The 20994-nt window shown below is 46.1% G+C and overlaps 2 protein-coding genes and 1 pseudogene across 2 annotated transcripts; 2 read left to right on the forward strand and 1 right to left on the reverse strand.

Annotated features, from left to right (window-relative positions):
- LOC141736956 (endoplasmic reticulum chaperone BiP pseudogene) overlaps positions 1-20994 on the reverse strand; it is a 134311-nt pseudogene that overhangs the window by 57422 nt on the left and 55895 nt on the right.
- Positions 1186-9903, forward strand: LOC141736950 (microtubule-actin cross-linking factor 1, isoforms 6/7-like). Its single transcript, XM_074571623.1, has 6 exons — positions 1186-1376; positions 3525-3756; positions 4108-4334; positions 5032-5154; positions 5862-5963; positions 9688-9903. The coding sequence occupies exons 2-6, from the start codon at positions 3711-3713 to the stop codon at positions 9901-9903; spliced, it is 714 nt and encodes a 237-aa protein (XP_074427724.1). The 5' UTR covers positions 1186-1376; positions 3525-3710.
- LOC141736963 (tubulin alpha chain-like) lies at positions 13466-14314 on the forward strand. Its single transcript, XM_074571632.1, has one exon. It carries the CDS (start codon positions 13488-13490, stop codon positions 14265-14267), a length of 780 nt encoding a protein of 259 aa, XP_074427733.1. The 5' UTR covers positions 13466-13487; the 3' UTR covers positions 14268-14314.

Consider the following 20994-nt stretch of genomic DNA (forward strand, 5'->3'; position numbering starts at 1 on the left):
AGCAAGTAAGCGAGCCAGTATCAGGATGTCGTTTTAAGGGAAGAAGCTTAGTTGAAGACAAGAGGATGTATTTACACCGAGACTGATACAGGCCCTTTTCTGTGCCTTCATTAACTTAAACAAAGTCTGAGCTGAGCGGAACAGAGCATGTGCCTCTCATGTTCCTGCACAGGGGCTATAGGGTAGAAATGCATGGAGTTCACAGCACCAGGAGGGACAGTGCCTCACAAGAGAGTGGGATTTTCCTGAAAAGGGAGGAACGAGCTGAGAAAATAAATAAAAGTGGAGGGAAGGATCGGGCTACTCCTGCAAAAAACCTTTCCCTTTTGTCAGATCTACGGGTGCAAGTAAACAAAACCCAAATCCTTTGGCAAGTTGGAAGACACCTTGTGACCTTTCACTTCCACAAGTTTTATGCAAGTTTTGACTTACTTAGGGGGTGGATGATGAGAGGGAGTAGACAGCTGAGATGAAATTTAATTTACTTATTAATTACTTGCTAAACTTTGTGTCAATTAAGAAATAGCGCTGTTGTGAAGACAGAGGGGTCTTGTGGCCAGAGAGGAGACTGCTAAACTAGGTTGATAGTCTCTCCCAATCGGTCTTCCTTGTCCGTTTCTCCTTTTCACTGATTTCTTTGACTCTTCCTTGTGCTACTTCCCTCTTCTTAAAGCAAGGATAATTTGAATTCATATTCTTGCAATGCCAGTACCTCTTTCTGTGATGTTCTTCAATGGAAGGGTTTGAGGCAAGTGACAAATACCAACACGAAAAGTATATATGCAGTGGTGTTATGCACATGCCTGCAATATTGTTGACATTTCTGTCATTATAGGTACTAAATATGGGGAGTGTCTGTTGCCAAGATCATATGCATAGTTAGCATCTTATATTTTGCCTGTAATCAATCATCTGTCCTACGAGAGTATTGCCTGGACCTTTCCAGTGCGTCTCTAATTGTGGTGTTTAAAGCCTGGATAGCTCTCTCTGTTGGAATGGGAGCCATCACCGGCAGAGCAATCACTACCTTTGTTCGATATTATTTGCGCTTGACATTAGGATGAAGGGAATTTGTTTGGAATTTCTCGCCAGCTGGTTGTGTTAGAAGTGTGGACAGCTGTAATGTGGTGGTGCAAGCATAAGAAACTGAGAAGTTGTTTTGTTTGTTATAGCAACTGCGTGAGCTGATGGCTGAGCACAAGCCTCCTATAGATAAGATGAACAAAACGGGGCCTCAGTTGCGGGAGCTGAGCCCAGGGGAAGGTTTTTCTATCCAAGAGGAATATGTGGCAGCTGACACCCTTTAGAGTAGAATTAAGGAAGAAGTCAAAAAGCGCGCACTGGCACTGGATGAAGCCATTTCTCAGTGTACCCAGGTATCAATTTAAGTTTAAAGTATAATTGGGTTCATTCAAATGGAAAGATACGCAGACATTGTCATCTTACATGTCTGTATCAAGACTAAATTTCTGTGTTCTCTGTATTTTTCAACCTAAAGGCCTGTGAATGTTCGTATCACTGCTTATGGCCTTGATTTTTCTATTTCTTGAGGGGTTATAATTTGATATATTGGTATTAAGACTGCTGCAGTTGAAAAATGGTATTGCTTCTTAATTTTGAAGTAAAAAAAAAGGAACATTTGGTCTAAAAGTGTGGGATTTTATTTTCACTTTATTCTTTTTTCTCTTGCTGGTCCGTTACTAGCTGATGCTTCCTTTGTATATGGATGTCACTGTTGATCAGTTAACTTGAATACAGTCGTGTCTCGAACTTGGCAGCTTTAGTTACAGTCCGTTACCAACGGAACTAGAGGGTAGTTTGGCAGCAGTACCAGCATTTGGTCTTCGTTGCAGACCCACAAGAACTTAACGTAACGTGTGCTTAAGCTGTTATGTAAAAGTATTGCGAGCAAAATTAGACCTCACAAAATGTTGTCGTGAGCATAAAATTCAGATCATGTCCATAAAAGCTGCCCATCTTAGATTCATCAGCCTATGCAGTGAACCTCGGCAGAGGATTGTTAGGTATCACGTTTTGGAGACTTTTAAATATTGAGTTAATTGTCATTAAACCCAAGCTGAAATTCTTTTACTCAACCCCAAATTCAGAAAAGAGCTCAGTAAAACTGTACATGAACCCATACAAAAACCGGAATAAAAATGGTTTGTTCTATACCGCTCCTTTGATAGGAAGCTCCCCCTTTTCTGTGTTCACTGGAAATTAAGTGCTATATTCTGCTCAGGTCCAAAATACTAACTAAAGAAATACACCTTAAAGTTCTCATCAAGTCGACATTCTAAATCATTTTTGTCGTAGGTCATTGTACTTCATGTCATATTCCTAGCCCCTACGGACTGAGTTTAAGAAGCTAAGGAAGAGAAGTGACATATTATCCTGCTTTTGAACTTGTTATAGACATTATGTTTTACTTTAGTCATTCTAAACACCTTCCTTATTCACACCTCTGAAAGATGCATGGAGCTGCACATTTGAAAATCAAGATATTTACTTAGCATTGGAGTCCCTGCTTTGTATGCGGTAGACATTAACATGTTGTACTGGCTAAGTACAGAAAGCAAGAATAAAAATGCATTCTTTGGTAACAGGTAGAGTATAATCAGATGTTGAGAAAATGCTTAATTATTTACGCAATACATTAAGGTTCATTTTCTGTACGTTAAGGTATATGCAGATGGCAAAGCAAAACATTGTAACGCCCGGAATGTAATTTTATATAATCTTTCTTTTTATCAAGATACATAAATATATATTATTAGGGCTCTGCACTACGATGGTTTACGTCAGTGTTTGTCTAGACAGTCCTGGAAGAAGAATTATTTAACTCTTCAGGTTTTAAATTATTTTAAGTTGCACTCCGCATCAAAGGCACCACATAACCTATGGAGCCATGTTACATGTTAACCTATGGAATCATGTTACAGAGCTGTAATTGAGTTTCTGGACACCTCCCTGGGCTCAGTCAACTGTGGGTCAACATAACACATGCTGTTGCGTGCTTTTAGTTGCAGAAAGTAACGTTCCTTTACTGCAGTAACAAGCATCGCCTGGGCACTAACAAACATCTTTTTGAATGACCCTACATATCGAATCTTAACCAGTGGTTATATGCCAGTATATTGGTCCTGATATGAAAAAGTATGCATATACTACTCAGGTAAACAGCTTGCTAAAATGATGAAATGGCTCATGAAAGAGCCGATGAGTCATGGCTCTCCATCTTCAGATGGAATGTCTCAGGACCGAAACCAGACTTCATAGTAAAATTCTTCCATCTGAGAGGAAGTACCATTTTGCAAGGTCATTTTTGTAATTTAGATATTGAAAGAGGGGAAGAACCACGAAGGGCAGTATTGCAAGTGGCACATACATATGTTGGCTAGAGATGTTAAATATGTTAATTTTAAAGTAGCTTTTTCCAAGAGAATTTCAAATGCCATTTTTCAGTTGTTTTTCTTTTTCCTAATTTCTCTGCCACTTTTTTCTGTCCTTTACCACCCTACCAGTTTCATGACAAGACAGATCCAACTCTTGAGAGTCTGAAGGGCATAGTTGAACGTCTGAGGCAGCCACCTTCAATCTCAGCAGAGGTTGAGAAGATTAAAGAGCAAATCAGTGAAAATAAGAACGTGTCAGTGGATCTGGAAAAACTTCAGCTGGTGTATGAGACGCTTAAACAGAGAGGGAAGGAAATGATTGCTCGCTCAGAAGGAGTCGATAAGGATATATCTGCTAAAGGTAATAGAGGGAGGAAAGTTTCATGTAGTGGAAATGCAGCAAGCTGCAGCATATAAAAATCTTCATTTCTGATGACCACTGATCCGGGGATTGTGTTCTCCTGGAGAAGCTGGAGAAGATGTATAAAAGCAAAGTATTTGTTTAAAATAATTCATCGTGGATATGACCGTTGTTTTATTTTTTAGGGTTATGGTGGCTGTTTCCACTTAAGATTATAAGGAGTGCTGTAAGGAAACAATTTTACAGTCTAAATTTTAAAAGATACCCATATGTTTCTGCTGTAGAACTGTAGAGAGATTTATGGCCAAGAATCGTTTGCCAAGGTAGTAATCTAGTTCCTCTGTTGTTTAGCTGTTCAAGATAAACTAGACCAAATGGTCCTCATTTGGGAAGACATCTGGAGCTTGACTGAGGAGAGGGAGGCCAAATTGTTGGATGTAATGAAACTAGCCGCGAAGTTATGGTGTAGTCACGTGGCTCTTGCAGCTACTATTAAAGATACTCAGGAGCTCATTGGAGAACTGGAGGGACCTGGAGTTGACCCGTCTGTAGTCACGCAAGAGCAAGAAGATGCTGAGGTCAGTAGAAAGTATTTTGTTGACTTATTTTATTTACAGTATGCGGAGAAAAGACAGAATTACTATGAAATACCACAGGAGGCTATTTTTTTAGAAACCAAGAGGGATAATTGTGTAGAAATTTACTCTAGTGATATCTCAAGAGTCTGTGGTAAATAACGTGTACCAGTTCTGAATTGCAATGAGCATGCAACATGTGCCTGTCCTTATATTTGCATATCTGCTTATAAACGTGTATATAATAAGCACGTCACTGAGACTTTTAAAAGTTATACGTACTTTAGATTCCCTGAGTAATAGGGAACATCTAAATGAAAGGTGTACGCATGTATCCTGCGCTATGTATTATGCTCTAAGCCTGTAATTATTCATGCTGATAGTTAAAGATTTGAGGGTTGACTGACAACCTCTGAAAAAGAAATCACTCTGATTAAAGAAATCTAATTGAAAACTTCCTGGTTTTTTTTTTCATCTCATGCAAAATGACATCATAAGCCATTGTTATAATTTAGACTGATGTCAGTTGATTTCACTCTGACCCTGCAAAAGGATGATTGTGTTTGAAGCGTCAGATTGTGAGTCCAAGGGACTTTAAAGAAACCACAGGCCGAATCCTGCCATGTCCTCTCTTGAAAACAAGCTGTACATAGATTATTAAAGTTAGTGTGAGCGGCATTGAATTTTTTTCTCTTTGTAGGCTGCTAAAGAAGAAACTGATGGACTACAAGAGGAACTAGCAACAGTTCTGAGCCTTGGCTCTGAGCTTAGAGCTGCTTGTGGAGAGCCTGACAAACCTGTTGTCAACAAGAGTATAGATGAGGTATGGGAAATATCCCATCCCCTCCCTGCCCCCAACAAATTTTGAAAATAAACTTTTTGTGGCAAATGTAAGATACCCCTGAAGCTTTTATGATAACATAAGGTTTGCTTTTCAAGTAAATGGATCTTGGCTCGTATTAGTTTAGAATGTATAGAGAATTTTATTTTATCGATTTATGGGTTAAAAGTTCTGTAAAAGACAGAAAGGTTTTTTGTGAAAGAGTCACTGATTAATGTAACAGATGGCTTCTTTTTTGCAATAGGGGTGCTAGAATAAATTTGAAACGTGTCTGGTTTATGCCAAGTGCAACATCTTGACTGAGACAATCCTGCTTGGATGACTACAGAGTACTGACAATTTCTCCAGTGTTCAGCAGTGTATGTTTCTTTTAAGCTACCTTTTTGATAAGGATGCAGTTCCAAATGATTTAATAATACTATTTCCCATATTGACTGTAATCCGTAGGTTAAGAAAACTATTCAATAATCAGTATTGAATTTTACAGCTTTTGTCATCCAGAACGTCGAGTGTGTTCTGAAGGAAAGTAACTATGCAGTGATAAGGAGAACAAGAGTTTTAACATGGAATTAATATGAACTATTCATGCTTAGTTTATTGGTGTTATTGATGAGTGAATAATTAGCGAACGCACATTATACAGCAGTAACATTCTTTTGTCCACTGGAGTAAATTTCACCTATTTGCAGCTGAATTCTGCCTGGGATGCCTTAAGCAAAACACGGAAAGAACGGGCAGATAAGCTTGTTGAAGCTCTGCAGGCAGCTGTTCAATACCAAGATGGACTGCAGGTAAGATGGTGTGATACACCTAACCCAATCTTGAGTCAATAGGATTTGATGTGGTTGTAGTCAAAAATGTTACGTGATTGGGAAGGTGACATGTGTCACTGATTCTAGCGACTATTTTCTTCAGTAGGCAGATATTTTTTCTCGGGCTTGGTTGGGTTGGAGGTTTTTCTTCCATTAAAGACTAAATCTGTTTGGGTTGTTTTCTTCATGTAGTTGTTCATATACTCCTCTATGTATAGATTCGAAATTGATGTCCCCTTTATTGGTAAGACACAAGTTTAGAGTAATCCTGCTCACATTTTCTGGTGGTAGTCAGTACTTAACATAATAGGCGAGTTGAAGGTGTGACATGTTTACATGATCTGAAAGGAATAGAATACAGGTCCGTATACTCACTTGCTGCTGTTTTCTTTGAGTGGAGGACAGTGAAAGAACTTCAATTTTATTCCACCTTTTTTATAAGTCCAATATTTCAGTTTGACTATTTTAAGCCCAAAATATTAATGTAATGTTACTGGACCATTACACGAATTCTTAGCGTAATAATACTAAGAATATAGACATACTGGACCATCATACTAACTCTTACCGTAATTTATCCAATCACAATACTTTGGAAGATGATTCACTTTTAAAATGGGTAGGTGAACTTTCCAGCAGTTTTTTAAGATATCTTTTCTCTATATGTGCTGTATTTTATTTCATTTTTTTGCCTATTCTTTGCAAGTTTTGGCTGAGTGGCAGGCCTCACGTCTTTTGTCAGTGAACAGCTGGAAAATGGAAACATTTGAAAAGTTTTCACGGTCAGATTTTGCAAAACTCTCTTTTTGCCCAGTGGAATTACTGTCTTTCTTGGTTCATTAGATCTTTAAAAACAGAGTTTCACATGACACTGAGGGCAGTTGCTTGTGTGTTCAGTGCAGACCAAGCAGCAGAACACACCTTAATAACAATGCAACATCTTGTTTTCCGGTGCGCCCTGGCTATGTATTTTTCTCCAAGTTCTCTTATTTTCATACTGCACAGAGGTCGACTTGTAGGGTTACATTAGGAACATTGCCGTTGCTTTAAGAGCTTTGTATTTCCTGGGGCTGCACGTTGTACCTCCTGCAAGCTTGGTACTTTGTAAAAGAACTGTATTTAACTGCCGCCTTACGCTCATTTCAATAGACACTATTAAAAGTATTGTGGGCAGATTGTTAGCTACCGCTGCCTCACCCTGTTGAGCGTGTTGGGGGGGTTAGTTCTCCTTTTCTCAAGGAGCTGTGTAGCAGTGGGCAGCTCTGAGAAGCCGTCCTAAGCCCTTCTCCGTAATGAATCACAGATAACAGGCAGGAGGAAAAAGGGCCTGGCAGAGGTGTTTCTTCCTCTATGTAATTAATTGCCCAGAGTGCTGTAGGTGTTCTTAATCTTTAACTGGAGTGTTCTTGAGGTTGTTCTGCATTATATCAGGAGTAAAAGAAGTACCCACAAAGCCTCAGAACTGGGGAGACTTCATTTGTTTTTTGAAGTTCCAACTGCCTTATCCTGAGGAGATTCAGTCACGCTCAGGTATTGGCCATCACTGTCTAATCTGTACTGAATGGGTCGTGTTCCATCTTCCTGATACAGATAGCGTTATCCTTCAACAGAAGTTCTTTTGTCATCATCATTTAAAGTGTGTTATCATTCAGCTGCCACCTTCCATCTTTGCTCCGAAGGAGTGCAGAACAGAGTTTGTCTTGTATTTACCTTTCGGGCTATTCATAAAAATTGCTGATTTACTCAAGAAGTAGAGTACTAGTCAGCATGAATAGTACTGGCAGGATATTGCTGCTAATAGGAGTTCAGTCTTGCAGCATGTACATTCTCGTAACCATTACGTGGAATACTTCAGTTAATACTTGATCCCCTCTATTGCAAAAAACCCTAGGTTCCGCTGAAGCAAGCTGTTTGGTTTGGTTTGGTTTGGTTTTTCAAAGCGCACAGCAATCTTGTTCTCTGGAGTAAAAAATCCTGGTATTTTACTTGTAATGGCACTCCTTGGCTTTCACAGGCTGTAAGGTTATTATGTGCAGGCTTCTTCTGCTGTGACTTTTACGTGTTCTGGTTTCTACCGTGAACAGCTTCCTTGAGGCTCTGAAAGAATGCCTCCACAGCTTCACTTCTGCAATTATAGGCTTTATCTAAATGCTCACGCAGATCACAACATTCCCAGTACATTAGTAAGGTGAAAATCAAAATTTCAGGGTAACAGACCTGGCGAATTCCACAGGCGAATTCCGTGGACTGGTCGTTGGGACTATATGGCCTTCTCGGAGCTGTTCTTCAACTAGCTGATGAAGGTGGCGCAACTTTTCGCGTGACAAGGGCCACTGTTCCACCCAAACAGGGTTATTAGATCTCCAGGTTAAGTTTAAGGTGGCTTGCACCTCAGTGGCCCCTGAGACAAATGTGACCCAATCTGTATTCCCCATTGGCTCATACGGTCTCAGCCCCATAAAGTAATTGGCGTAGTTAACACAAAAGGACGGACTGAGGCAACACGATTTTCGGGCCCCTGGGTCTGAATTATGTGTTTGCTCTGTAAAGGCAAAGCATTCCCGCCAATGCCCATTAATGCCTTCCCCATTTGTACTAACGGCCAGTTCACAGGCCATCTGTCTTTAGAGATGACTCTGACATCCGCTCCGGTGTCCGGAATACCGCTCATGCAAACAGGATCTTTCCTTGCATCGTTAATGTGCACTGCATCAATGGTCGGCCAGCACTGACGGATTGCGTCCGTAGTATCTGTGGGTTCCTGGCTGAGCCAAAGCCTCGGTTCCTCCTTTGTGTTTGAACAACTTTCGGGGGACAGGCACCAAAATACAGCAATTGGGCTATCCTGGAGCCGCAGGGTATTGTGCAGAGGGGTGCTGGGGTCCATTTAGTCTCGCAGGGTATAACACAGAGTAATTTACCAGGGCATGCAATAACATATAGGAAAAAAACAAAAACATATCTCTATGGTACTGCTTTGAATCAGGTGTCCTATTTCTCTTTTTCTGCTGCTTTCTCGTAGCGCGTATGGCATACTTTTGTGCTAATGTGGCACATTCCCCGTCTAATTGTTCCTGTTTGGGTTTCTCTTTTTCTTTTTTTCTTTTTTTTTCTTTTTTTTTCTTTTTTCTTTTTTTTCTCATTTTTCTTTTTTTTTCTTTTTTCTTTTTTTTTTTGTTTTTTCTTTCTTTTTTTTTTTTCATCACTTACGACTGACATAAAAGTTTGCCTTTGCAACAAGAGCTCACCCTGAAGTTCCTCATTTTCCTACAGAGCATCCTATAGATTTTGGCTCAGCTCCTTCTCCTGATCAACCATGATCTTATAGACAAACAACGAACAGCCAGCCATACGCCCTGCATGGGCGAGCCGTTCCCGAGAGCGTAAGCGTGTCGGCTGGTGAAAACTCCACCAATATTTCAGGACTTCCATCGGTTCTACGGCCCACCCTGGTCTATCTACCTGGGGCAACCTTGTCCACCTTCGTGGCTCTGGCCCAAAGTTTAACCCCTCCTGCGTCCCACATTTTTATACTAAAAATAGCGATTGCACTGACACCATCGCAATTAACAGAGACCCATTTCAGTATCTTTTTTAAGGTCTGGAGGCTCGTATATACGTGATGTTTCCGCAAGAGTCCCTCCATTAGCCCTAGTCCCGATTTTTCTTCTGAAGATTTGTTACTCCCCATAACTCCCCACAGCTCACCTCTCTTGACGAGGTGATTGAAGCCAGCTCCTGCTTCCTTTCAGCAGCACTTAAGTTCTGTGGGGCTCGCCACTGGTCAAACCTCGTTAATCGCTCCGTCTCACACGGGGCACCATTTGTGGCAATTAGGCATGGACTCCGTTCGGTGCACAAACGAAATCGCTTTATTTTAGGCAGCAGCCTCCTTAAATACCCTCTGCAACAGAGCTAGCAATTTCCCACTGCTACATCCTTATCATGTGATTACACAGCACATAGCACACATACCACATACCATACATGGTGTAAACCAAGACAAGCTAGTCATCTTTAGCAACCCGGCTGGCCTTCAGCGCTCTCTCCTTTTCTTCCTCCTATCATGGCCCAGGTGCTGTGTAGCTAGGGCTTGTTTACTTATCCCACGGTTTGCCGTCAGTGAGAGCGATGAGAACTCCAGGGCTCGTTCTGGGTGCCGCGTCCGCAGGTCCTTCGGCATCCACAATTAGTAGCCACAACTTCAAAGACTCCATTGTCAATGGTGAGGAGGGTGAGTGTTCCACCACCCAGGTCAAACCCAGCATGTTCTTCTCGACCTCGCTCTTGTCCAGTCCATAAGCAATGGCAGCAGCCGTTGGCTCATTGATGATTCTCATCACATTCAGCCCAGCAAAGGTACCAGCATCCTTTGTAGCCTGACGCTGAGCATCATTGAAGTGGGCTGGCACAGTAACAACAGCATGGGTAACTTTCTTCCCCAGGTAAGCCTCTGCAGTTTCCTTCATCTTTGTCAGGACCATAGCAGAAATTTCTTCAAGAGCAAAGATTTTTGTCTGTCCACCTCCAACATCGACTTGAATATGGGGCTTGGCTTTCTGCTCAACAGCCTTGAACGGCAGGTACTCAATGTCCTGCTGCACGGAAGGGCCATTCCAGGTGCGGCCGATGAGCCGCTTGGCATCAAACACAGTGTTCTCGGGTTTGGATGTAAGCTGGTTCTTGGTGGCGTCCCCGATCAAGTGCTCCCCATCAGGCGTGAATGCCACGTAGGATAGGACGGCGTGATACGGTTCCCCTGGTCGTTGGAGATGATTTCCAGCCGGCCATTCTTGAAGATGCCCACACAGGCAGGAGTAGGTGGTGCCCAGGTCGATGCCCACCACTGTGCCCACGTCCTCCTCCTCCTCCTCCTTGTCGTCCGCCCACACGGCACCCAGCAGCAGCAGCACCAACAGGAGGTGCCTCATGCCGACCGCTCGTCTGCACCATCCGCCACCGACCAACCGCAGGAGATGAGAACTAAGTGGCTTGCAAATAGGAGGAAAAGAACTTTTTCCTCTGATTCCCAGGGCAAGAGCCCAAACTCAGCATTGTCTTTGGGCTAAGAGATACTGCACACGGGGTTGCACCTGGTCACAGAGGAGAGCAAAGCAGGAAGCAGGTTCAACCAGGAGCTAAGATTTTAACAGGACAGAAAGCTTCCTCGCTTTCTTTCTGAGGACTATGAAAAGTGGTGTCACCTAGACTGCTTCCTCCCATGCTCCCAACCTCCCTATGGTGTTTCTGCTTTCCATGGCTCCCCAGAGCACCTTCCTTCGCTGCAGCACCAGAACCCCTCAGAAGTAAACGCAGGGAGCAGCGCAGCACAGGTGAGACACGGCACGGCAGGAGCGACCCCAGACACTGAGGCTGGGCTCAGCCTAAGAGAGGGACTCATCACAGTGGTTAATTCTGCAGCAGTCACACTCTTCAGAGGGTAGGAGCAATTAAAGTTATTTTCGAGGAGGAACGGAGAAAAACGACTGTTTTAAGAAAAGAAGAGGAACGCTCCAGCAGCACTGGGACAACCAAAGAGGCCTCTTTTTAAGACCCTTCCCTGCTGGTGTCCTGTAACGTCTCTTCGTCTCTTTTGTTTGCTTGGAACTGCCTTAGCTGGAAATGCTGCCCGGTCTCAACTCCGTTTGTGAACTGATTATGGTTGAGGGCTCTTTTATTCAGATCTGTAGAAACAGAGCTCATACTCAAGAAGATGGCTCATGGCATTATTTCCAATGAGAAAGAAATCAAAATAGAGTGCAAAGCTTTCTTCTCCCGTTTCATGTCACAAATTAACACGGTTTGTATCACTTAGGGGCAACTTTGAATTTAGAATTTAGGATAAATAGTACTCAACACGACGAGCGGCCTCAACGTTTCAGAGAACCTCCACACATTTGCACAGATTTACTGAGGTGTAACTAAACTGAAATCAAGTCCTAGTTTTTAAAGTAAGAAAGGCGCATTTTTGACTTTTTTTTGGTCTTTCTTTCTGAGACAAAGAGAGAAGGATTGGGGGGGCTGAAAACTACAAGGTTATTTCTATGTTTTGTCCTAGTTTCCTGTCATAACTGATTTTAAAGCTGTAAATTATTTTCTTTCTCAAAAATAGTTACTGGTAAACATCTTGGTACCATCCATGACAACGAATTTGCCAGCAGGGAAGGAGGTGGGTGGTGATTTTAGTGATTTTTGAGTGTATTCAGCAAAAATCCCGTGCTGGAATGGCTTCTGTGAGCCACCGGTCACCACTTTAGGCGCTCAGCATCACACCTCCCTTAAAATACCCCCAATTCTATTCAGATAACGCAGCAGGAATGGGTTTGGTGGTAATTAACACTATTGGTAACAGACTTGGTAAAGGTTCCAGGGGCCTGTTGGTGGAATTTATGGGAAATACTTAACCTGTTAATCACTTTGGAGTTGCGGTTTAAGTTCCTCCTAAACCCACGACCTGATTTGATTGTGCGACATTGTTTGGGGTATAAACTTAATCTAAGCGTTAGAAATGCGCAATTCAAAATACTTGAGGATGGCAAGAAAGGCTAAAGGATGGTCTTGGCGGAATGATTTACCTCTCGGGTGTTTTTTTTGATACCTTCCAGGCAGAATGGCCAGGGATTTGGGGGGTTTTGGCTGATGAAAGACTAAAATGTGCGCCCAGCCATTGGAAGAAGAGCAAACTCTGGGAAAAGCGGGGACAAGGGAACCCCTGTTGAGGAGTCAGCGTGTGGTTGGTGCAAGGCCCAGGCTGCGTAGGCCCTTCCAGCTGACGTTGACCTTGTCTCAGTGGCTCGGCCAGTCCTCAACGGCAGGCTTTTTGAGCCAAAGTTGGCTAGAAATGTGCCGAAATGCCCGGCGAAGCGCTGTCATGGAGCGTTGCCGGCCTTCTACGTTCTACACAACATTCTGAAGAACTTGGTGCTCGGTGGTGGTAGCTTTTGCATCTGGCTGATCTTCTTGGAGCTGAGCCGGGCTGGGCCAGGGCGCTCCGGAAGCTGAGGGGGCCGGGGGAAAACGGCGGCCGCCTGGAAATGAATGCGGGACGGTCTGGGGGGAAAGCGTGGCTCGGCGGACGGGTGGTGGGTCGGGCCAGGCCCGCAGGGCTCCCGCAAGCACATGGTGAGGCAGCTGGAGCGCGTCAAGGTGAGTGGGCGGCCCCGAGGGGTGGTGGGGTGGGGCGGGAGGGCCCTGAGTGGGGCTGGGGGCACGGGGGGCCTGAGGGGGGGCCTTGGCAGGTGTGAGGGGAGTGGCTGGGCCCGGCTCCCCGCGGGGTGCCTATGTCCTGGGGGGTTTGGGGTGCTGTGGGGTGGCTGCGCTCCCTCAGTGTTGCCCAGGGGGGCTGCAGAGGGGCAGAGGCAGCAGAGGGGGGAGCTGGTTTGGGGCCTGCCAGGGAGAGTGGGACTCCTGCTGGCGGGGCTGGCAAAGGGGCTGGCGTGGCTGGTTTGGGGGCTGAGAAAGAGAGGGAGTTGTGTGGCTTTGGGCTGAGGAAGAGGGCTCGAGATGAAATCCGCGCCAGGCCCCTTCTCTCTGCGTGGAGGGTCTGTCCTGGCCCTGCTGCCGAGGGCAGAGGTGGGGTGGGGGTCCCCCAGCTCGTCCCCCTTGGCTGGGACGATCGTCAGCCAGATCGTGTCCTCCATCACGGCCTCCCTGCGCTTCGATGGGGCCCTCAGTGTCAACCTGGCGGAGTTCCAGACCAAGCTGGTGCCATACCCTCACACCCACGTCCCACTGGCTGCCTACGCCCCCGTCATCTCGGCCAAGAAGGCTTCTCATGAGCAGCTGTTGCTGGCCGAGATCACCAACGCCTGCTTGGAGCCGGCCAACCAGGTGGTGAAGTGTGACCCGCGGCACGGCAAGTACATGGCGTGCTGCCTGCTGTACCGCGGGGACGTGGTGCCCAAGGATGTCAAGGCCGCCATCGCCACCATCAAAAGCAAGCGTAGCATCCAGTTTGTGGACTGGTGCCCCACAGGTTTCAAGGTGGGCATCAACTACCAGCCGCCCACGGTGGTGCCCGGGGGGCACCTGGCCAAGGTGCAGCGCGCTGTGTGTGTGCTGAGCAACACCACGGGCATTGCCGAGGCCTGGGCCCTCCTGGACCACAACTTTGACGTGATGTATGCCAAGCGGGTGTTCGTGCACTGGTACGTGGGGGAGGGCATGGAGGAGGGGGAGCTCTCAGAGGCCCGGGAGGACATGGCTGCCCTGGAGAAGGATTATGAGGAGCTGGGGGTGGATTCAGTGGAAGGGGAGAGAGAGGAGGAAGGGGAGGAATACTAAATGCTGCGTTCTTTCTGTCGCTGTAGCACGTCCACAAAACGTCTGCTTCAAACACTTCAGCTTGCTTGTGCGCTGGGGGAGAGAATCCTCATCGATGTGCCCCTTGGATAGTTTACTGCCGCGTTTCCCTTATTAAATGGCTCCTGGTTTTCCTCCCAGCAGATGCAGACTAAAACCGTGTCTCAACAGCGGATTTGGTTCACAGAAATATTTGTCATTTTTTGGTGGTAGAAACGGGGCTGCCGTGCCGCTTCGTTTCTTCGGAATTCCACGTTTTGGATAGATTTTTGGGGAGGAAAGCGCTTTCTGCGTAAAATAGAGAAATAATACTTTTTTTCTTTCAAGGCCTGGTTCTCCCAGTCGAACTAAAGTGGTTTTTTTCGACTGTTTAGTTTTCAGAGTCCACCCGGGTGGGGTTGGGCTGGTAAAACACGGTACTGCTGTCACAAAAAACTCATTCTTTTGCCGCCCGCAGCTGTTTCAAGCTGTTTTTCATCTGATTTACAGGCCCTTTGCAGCACAAAGAAGAGGCGCTGCGTCATGCCCAAGGAAAATCCAAAGCCAGGGAGTCAAGAAGAGGAGCGCAACAGCGACGGCAGCTCCTCCATCGATCCCGGTCCTTCCTGGTGCTGGGACGGCAGTGCCGGAGATCCGGGTTTTTTCCCCTGCGGCGAGTGTGGAAGGTCAGCTCTTCATTTTTCTTCTAAATCCCGGCTGTTTTGAGGCTCGAAAACGACCCGGGGGGGGCAGAGGGGGAGGGCCGCTTGAGGATTCCCCTTGCCCTGGGGCCGCTTGGCGGTTTTATTTGGCTTTCAACCCCAAAAAATCAGTGTTTTCAGAGTCGGGGAGGCCCTCCACCGAGCCCTGAGGTTCAGAAAGGACCCTCCTTGTGCAAGAATCACAGCGTTTCTCCATTTTGACCCAAAAACCCTCGAGCTTCGTAGGGATTTGCAGCCTGAGGCTTCCCCACTCCACTCACTCACACCAAGCAAAATGCCTCGAGTTTCAATTCAACCTCGTTTTAAGCGATCGCACAATTAATTCTACTATTTTAATCCCCCACGATCTGCCTTGTTGAACCACCAACGTCCAAAATTCTGTCAAACTATGCAGCAAAGCATAAGAATTCCCAAAAGTAGGAATAACGAAGCTTGGTCTAACAAATTTTTAAAAAAAAAAGAAAAGACTTAAAAATCCCTTTCTTTTCTAACTTTCAGGGTGTTTGAGAAGATCCAGGGGAGAAACGCCCACATGAGACTCCATCGCCCACAAGATGTTTAAAAGGTCCCCGGGAGCGTTTTTAAAGGGTGGCGAAGCCACAAACCCCCCGCATTCCGCTGACCTCCTCCCATAACACCCAGGAACTGACACCAAACCAACCACGAGGCCAGTTTTTACCGTTTCTCTTAAAAAACCCCACCTTTTTCTCCGCACCTGGGCAGCGGCTGGGCTTTGAGGATTCGAGAACATGCTGTCGCCCCCGCTCTAAAAAGAGAGGGAATAGGGGAAATCGCCCCAAAACGTTCATCATGTCTAACAACGTTTTTCCCTGATGGTCGTGTGCAGCATTTAAGATGTGGACTGCAGCACCCTTTTGATAGAGATAAGGTTAGTTTTCACGTGTGGTTTTTTGTTTACTTATTAAATTTGGTTCATCAGTTTTAAAGTTCTTGCCCTGCTCTAGCTCTTTGCGCGATAATTCAATGATTTAAAACTTGTTCCGCTGGTTCTGGGGCAGCAGAATTGGGGTGGTTAAAGCTGTTGGGTGGCCATGAGGTGTCTCGATCATATGTAAAGCACCCGTTGCGTGTTTATTTTATTAATTGGTGCTTATTTGCATAAATTAACGTGGCGGTTGGGAGGGAGCATGGAGGGTTCGATTAGTTGAAGGAAGGAAATGGGAAGAAAGGTGTCTTGTCTCTACTGACAGTATAAAAAAGGCTGATTTTTTTTGTTTCCGGGCCACCAGATTCATGAATGAGTTTGTTTAAGTTTTGCAGAATATTCACGTCCAGTAGAAAAAAAAAAAATCTATAGTTTGGTTCCGTTTTTCTCTTGAAAGGCCCAATGCTCAGGTCTGGGCCTCCACAAACTCCTTTCCCCAAAGCAGAAGGCGGGTGGGAACGTTCTCCTTTGGCTTCTCAAGGCTTGTATTTTTAAAAATAGACCTCAGAGTAACGTTTTTCTCTAGCCCTTAACGATTCCAAAGGGAAACCGGCTGCCTCCCGAAATCGAAGACGGGCCTCCCAGTGAGGCTGGAGTCAGCGGCAGCCCTGCCAGCTGGGAGGACTGGGAGTTTTTAACCAAAAAACCCTGGGGGCTGTTTCCTTTTCAAAAAAGAAAAGGAGGTGGGAAGTTGCAGCGCTGAGTGATTTTCTAATTCCATAGAAAGGGATGAGTTTTGAGCAGTTTGGCTCCGGAGGCAGGGTGAGAGAGCGAGTGCCAGGAGGCAGCGGCGTGTTCACGCCTCCTCGCTGCCAAAGAGATGCCGAAACCGCAGGAATTTGGCAAAATAGTTGGCGTCCCAAATCCCTGCCACGGGTCTGGATTTAAACCCCCGCCGACCCCCGGAATGGCTGGGCATGGAGATTCCTGCTCCGCGCCTCATTGCTGTTCCTGATTGATTCTAAAAAATGCAAGTTTTGGTGCAAGAAGAGTGTTTGGTCCAGGTTCTCTGGCGCCAGGACGGCTCGCCGATACTCCAGGCCGCTCTGGCTGGCGGCGAAGGCCTGCTTGGGCGAGACGGCGGTGGCTGGGATGGGCAGGTCCTGCCGGCTCAGCCGCCCCCGCCATTCCCCCTCCGCCCACCTCTTCTCTCCCCGGCTCTCCATCCCCCGGCCCCCACGGGGGAGGAGCAGGCGAGGGGGGCATGTGGGGGTTACACGGAGTTCCCCCAAAAGAGGCGGCTCACGGCCCCAAAATGTCTGGAAGTTGGGCGGGGGGTGTGGTGGTTAAAAAACCGTTCAAACCTGCACAAAAGACGGCATGCTGGGATCCAGGCCCTCAACGTGCCGCATTCATCCCTGCAGTGTTTGTTCTTCTTTTTGGAGATGTACTGAGTATTTTGGGGTTGAGTAAGTGAGTATTTATTTTAGAAATGAGAAAGCCCTGTGTTGGGGGCGGCTAGCAGAAAAGTACGAGTATGCAAGAAATTCGAGGGTATGCCGACCTTGCAGACCTGAGACAAATAAATCTGAGGAGCCAGGGAACAACTGGCCTTGCAGGTCTGACATAAATAACCTTGAAGAAGTAGGGAGTAGGCAACAAGTTGTCACTGTAGCTTTTAGCACATTCCAAAACTGTAGCTTCTAGCATGTAGCGAAACCGCAGGTAGGAGGGATTATTGTAATGAAACATTTAGAGCTAAGCCAATCAGAAATGATAGAATTTGTGTAATTTATGTAACTGTTAAGTAGCTGTATAAAAAGCTTTCCAACGCGTCTAATGAACTGACATCTTGCTTGCATCAACCAGCGTCCCGTCTCTCAATCGCGGCAAATTGGTGACCCCGACGTGATGGGGTGGTGAACCGCCTAGCTGAGCGGCTTGCTGCGAGTCCCACGGAACTTTGAATGAGCTGCTGAAAGGAAGCAGGAACTGGCCAGGAATCCCTCTGGATTTAAGAGGTGAGCTGTGGGAAACATGGGGAATCAGATGTCCCCCGCAGAGAGAGATGTATATAAAGTTATGAAAACGCTCCTCCGGAAACATAAAAAAGATATTTCCGGGCAGGACTTAAAGATTATGCTTAAGTGGGTACAAATGAAGATCCCCACTGTTACAGCCTCCAGTATTTTTACACGGGAACTTTGGGACGATGTGGGGGTAAAGTTGTGGGACTTAGCGACGTCAGGGAATGCCGAGGCTCAGCGTTTGCTTCCGTGGTGGAGAAATAATCTTTGAGGCTATTAAGGCACAGAAAAAGGGCCATAAAGACTCTCCAGATACTAAGGGGGAACCTTCATCAGCTCCGCCTTTGCTTCCCCCTCCGCTACCTCCGCGACGTGCTAAGTCGCCCGGACCCTTAAAGGTCTGTGCCGCAGGCTACCCTCCTGAGGAAGATCCGCTTGACCCGGGGCCCGTTGATCCTGATAAAGAGCCTGACTTGTACCCCCCCTGACCCTCATGATACGTGGGCGAATATTAGACGTCAAGCTTTAAAAGAAGGTGACTTGGAAATAGCGCGAACGATAGTCACCCCTGTTATTTATCAAGGCCGGGGAGTGCAGTGGAAGGCTTTGTCCTTCCCGGTGATTAAAGAGCTGCGCCGTACCGTCACAGAACATGGGCTCTCTTCCCCATATTTTGCGAGCCTGCTGTCTTCTGTCTTTGATACATATGTTATGACTCCCCATGATTTAAAATCGCTAGCGCAATTGTTATTAACCCCTTCCCAGTATTCCCTGTGGGAGTCGCACTGGAGGGGGGGCCTTCAAACTCTCCTCACCAGCTACGTGGGTCATAATAATGCTGCTCTTGCCGCACTGACCATGGAGCACCTTATGGGTACGGGTCAGCACTCTAATCCAGCGGCACAGGCTTGAGATTGTCCACGAGAGGCCCTGGAAACGATCCACGAAGAAGCAAAAAAGGCTTTACTTAAAATACCCGATTCCAGTAAACCTCAAAAGGCATTCACCTCTATTACGCAGGAACCTCGGGAGCCGTACATGCAATTCATTGATAGACTTAAGCAAGCTTTAGAACGCCAAATAGATAATACCGAAGCTCGAGAAATTTTGCTATTAAAATTAGCAGTTGAAAATGCTAACGCCGACTGTAAAAAATTACTTAAATCTCTCCCTAACCCAGCTCCGACTTTGGTTGAAATGGTAGAGGCTTGTAATCGTATCGGTACTGTGGACCATAAATTTGAAGCGATGGCAGCTGCTTTCGCAGCTATGAGAGGCATGTCTGGGGGAGGAAATTGTTGTGGTTGTGGTAAACCAGGCCATATCAAACGAAATTGTCTCGCTTCTAATGGGGGGCTAAAGCTCAAGCCCCTGGGATCTGTCCCCGATGCAGGAAGGGGCGTCATTATGCTAATCAATGTCGTTCTAAGTATAATTTTCAAGGGCAGCCGATACAGGGAAACCGCTTGCGGAGCGCGGGGCAGCGACGCGCACAGACACAAGTATCGTCGCCGGTGGATCGAGCCATGCAGATGGGTGTGACCTCGCCACAAGTCTTCGCCCAGCAACAGCCGGTAGCGCCGGATTGGACCTGGCAACCTCACACGCAGTAACGTTGCTTGATTCCTCTGTTCATTTATTAGCAACTAATGTTTCAGGTCCTTTATCCCCGAAAACACAAGGGCTACTATTAGGGAGATCATCGGTTACCTTAGCCGGACTTTTTGTATTGCCTGGAGTAATTGATGCGGATACCGTTGGGGAAATTAAAATCATGGCCTGGACCCCATTTCCCCCTTGCACAGTACCCAAAGGAAGCCGCATTGCACAATTACTACTGATCCCGCAGAACGCAAGCTCTCTTTCGCCTCACCCACCTCCGCAGCAAAGACAAGGAGGTTTTGGATCTACTGGGGATCCACAGATTCTCTGGGTACAGTCCATTTCCTTGGAATTCCACGTTCCATTCCTTGGAATTCACCTGTCTTTGTTATTAAGAAGCAATCTGGCAAGTGGCGCCTGCTCCATGATCTCAGAAAAATCAATGATGCTATGGTAGATATGGGAGCTCTGCAGCCAGGGCTCCCTTCTCCAACTATGATCCCCCGCAATTGGCATCTCACCGTTATTGACCTTAAGGATTGCTTTTTTAACATTCCACTACACCCTGATGACGCTGCCAAATTTGCTTTTTCAGTCCCAAGTGTCAATATGCAAGCCCCTGTGCAACGATATCAGTGGGTTGTACTGCCACAGGGATTGAAAAATAGCCCGACAATTTGTCAATGGTATGTCGCTAAGGTACTTAGCCCTGTCAGGGTTGCGTTGCCTCAAGTTCTGTTATATCATTATATGGATGATATCTTGATGGCTGCGCCTCACCTTGAGCTCATGGAAAAGGCCGTAGCCCTTGTCACGGCCGCTGTCAATTCGGCAGGCCTCTGTATTGCGCCCGAAAAAGTCCAGAAAATGCCCCCTTGGACCTACTTGGGTTGGCGCATCAGGACCCAGACGATAGTTCCCCAACCTGTGCATATACAGGCCGACATTAAAAATTTGCACGATGTTCAAAAATTATTAGGGACCATTACTTGGGTCCGACCCTTGCTAGGAATCTCCAATTCAGACTTAAGCCCTTTGTTTGAACTCCTCAAGGGAGATTCCGATTTACGCTCCCCTCGTCGACTTGGTCCTGAAGCCGCTGCCTCATTACAAAAAGTAGCGAAAGCCATCGCCTTACGGCAAGCACACCGCTGTGCGCCTGAATTGCCCTTCAATTTAATTATTTTGAACCCTGCACGTCAGCCATATGCTTTGATTTTTCAATGGGACCCTAACAACCCTGATCCCTTATTAATCATTGAGTGGGTCTTTTTACCCAACCAGCCCACTAAAACAATTTGGACACAACATGAAATGTTTGCTTCCTTGATAATTAAAGCACGGCAGCGCTTGCTTGCCCTGTCAGGGATGGACTTTGCTTCTATCTGTTTACCTGTAACTAATATGTACCTACAATGGTTATTCCAACAGTCTGATGCTTTCGTGTTTGCCTTAACAGATTATACGGGTCAACTAACCTCACATCCTCCGTC

This window comes from Larus michahellis, unplaced genomic scaffold, assembly GCF_964199755.1.
Source record: "Larus michahellis unplaced genomic scaffold, bLarMic1.1 SCAFFOLD_78, whole genome shotgun sequence".
NCBI classification, from domain to species: domain Eukaryota; kingdom Metazoa; phylum Chordata; class Aves; order Charadriiformes; family Laridae; genus Larus; species Larus michahellis.

Excerpts from the sequence above, each read along its gene's own strand:
- LOC141736950 (XM_074571623.1), top strand. The coding sequence starts at position 3,711 with ATGATTGCTCGCTCAGAAGGAGTCGATAAGGATATATCTGCTAAAG. Across the intron at positions 5,155-5,861 it reads TCAACAAGAGTATAGATGAG|CTGAATTCTGCCTGGGATGC; the intron begins GTATGGGAAATA and ends ACCTATTTGCAG. Across the intron at positions 5,964-9,687 it reads AATACCAAGATGGACTGCAG|CTCACCTCTCTTGACGAGGT; the intron begins GTAAGATGGTGT and ends AACTCCCCACAG.
- LOC141736963 (XM_074571632.1), top strand. The coding sequence starts at position 13,488 with ATGAAATCCGCGCCAGGCCCCTTCTCTCTGCGTGGAGGGTCTGTCCTG.